At 51.6% G+C, this 1,900-nt stretch overlaps 1 protein-coding gene across 1 annotated transcript; it reads right to left on the bottom strand.

The window, feature by feature from the left end:
- Positions 1-382: 382 nt before the first annotated feature.
- Positions 383-1,333, bottom strand: LOC101638085 (olfactory receptor 52K1-like). Its single transcript, XM_004708903.1, has one exon. The coding sequence runs from the start codon at positions 1,331-1,333 to the stop codon at positions 383-385; it is 951 nt and encodes a 316-aa protein (XP_004708960.1).
- Between the last annotated feature and the right edge of the window lie 567 nt (positions 1,334-1,900).

Raw genomic sequence — 1,900 nt, forward strand, 5'->3', positions numbered from 1 at the left:
GTCGATAGCTTCATCTTCTCTCTCTCTCAGAGTGGCTTACAGTCCCACACTTTCATTTCTCTCTCTCAACTGGTGGCTTACAGTCCCACACTTAATCCAATGTGCCACCAGGGCTTCTTTATTGCCTCGCAATGATTTCACATAATAAACCTAGATAAGAAACAAAAAGAAGACATCGGGATGCTGGGTGCAAGAGCAGTGCTGAGACCCTTGGGTGCTTCTCTCTCTATTTCAGAGAACTGGAAAAGACCTGGAAGCTTCCTAGAGGAAATTATGATCATGAATATGACTTATCTGTCAGCAAGTTTTGGTATCTGCATTTCCTACCTTTTCCTCATACCAGGGAAGATTAGATAGGGATGGGTAGGTGGACTGTAGCTTTTCAGACACCTATCCCCTGGAACAATCTGACCAAGTGCTGCCTGATTTCCTTGATTCTTGCTCCATAGATGATGGGATTGATTAGACACGGGAGCAGCAGGTAGAAGGCACTGAGCAGGTTGTGTACATCCTGGGAGGCGGTGCGGGCCACACGGTAGACGATGGACGAGGTTATAGTGAAGAAGTAGACCGTGAAGATGACCAGCAGGTGGGAGCCACAGGTGTTCAGGGCTTTGGAGCGGGCCCCAGCGGATGAAATCCGGAAGGCGGCGTGGATGATGCGGGAGTAGGAGGCACTGAGGAGGAGCAGGTCCAAGACTCTGTTGAGGATGCGCAGGGTGAGCCCCACAGTCTTGTTCAGGGAGATGTCCCCACAGGAGAGCTTCATCAGGGCCATGTGCTCACAGGCAAAGTGGCGGATGACATCCGAGCGGCAGAAGCGAACCTGGGAGGCCAGAAACACTACAGGTGTCACGTTGCAGGTGCTCCAGGCAGCGGACATCCCCACCAGGCCTGTCAGCAAGTGTGCTGTCACTATCTCTGGGTATCGGAGTGGGTAGCAGATGGCCACATAGCGGTCCAGGGCCATGACCAGAAGAATGTTGCAGTCAAAGATAACGAAAAAGTAGATGCAGAACATTTGCACCAGGCAGTGGGCCAGGGAGATGCGGTTGAAGTGGGCGGACAAGCTCAACAGCATGGTAGGCACCACAGTGGTGGCGGTACAGATGTTGACAGCCAGGAGCAGGGCGATGAGTGCATACATGGGCTGGTGCAGGCTCCTCTGGGTGGCCACCGTGTGGATAATCAGGGCGTTGACTGAGATGATTACCAGATAGAGGCCGAGGAAGGGCAGCACCAGGAGCCTGCGGGCCTCCTGCAGGCCTGGGAAACCCACCAGGAGGAAGCTGGTGTAGGACACATTGGAGCTTCTATTGCTCCACTGTGACATCTTCCTCCAGGGAGCAGGCTGGCTTCTGTGGGGGTAAGGGGGATACAATGCCTGGTGTTTGTACCTGGCCCTTGCTGCCCCACCCCAGCCTTACCAGGCTGAACTGGGTGCTTTGACCTCCATGACCCTTCAGGATATGGACCTAGAGAGAATACAATGCTATTTTTGTGCATTTAAGGAAAGGCTTGAAGAAATAACATTACCCTGTAGTCCCACTGTGTCTATGTTTCCTCTCTGCTTCTATAACACCAGTGTGACGGCCTTGAACGTGCTGTTGAGGTGGTTCTGACTATGGAGCCCCCAGGTGTGCAGAATAGAACTGCTCACCAGGCGTTCATGTGCAAGCTTTCAGAAGCAGATCACCAAATGTGCCTTCCAAGGTGTTTCCAGGTGGGTTCAAACAGTCTCTAGGTGGGGTAGTAGTCTAATATGTAACTGTTTGGGTCACCCAGAGGCTCATAAAGGTATGGATCACTCCTCTATTTCTTCCTCCTTATGGTTACTGAGCATCAACTTTGTACCAGGACATAAGCTACATGTATGAAGCATAACAATACATACTGTATT

This window comes from Echinops telfairi, unplaced genomic scaffold (assembly GCF_000313985.2).
Source record: "Echinops telfairi isolate 266 unplaced genomic scaffold, ASM31398v2 ScPeMD7_1713;HRSCAF=2227, whole genome shotgun sequence".
NCBI classification, from domain to species: Eukaryota; Metazoa; Chordata; class Mammalia; order Afrosoricida; family Tenrecidae; genus Echinops; species Echinops telfairi.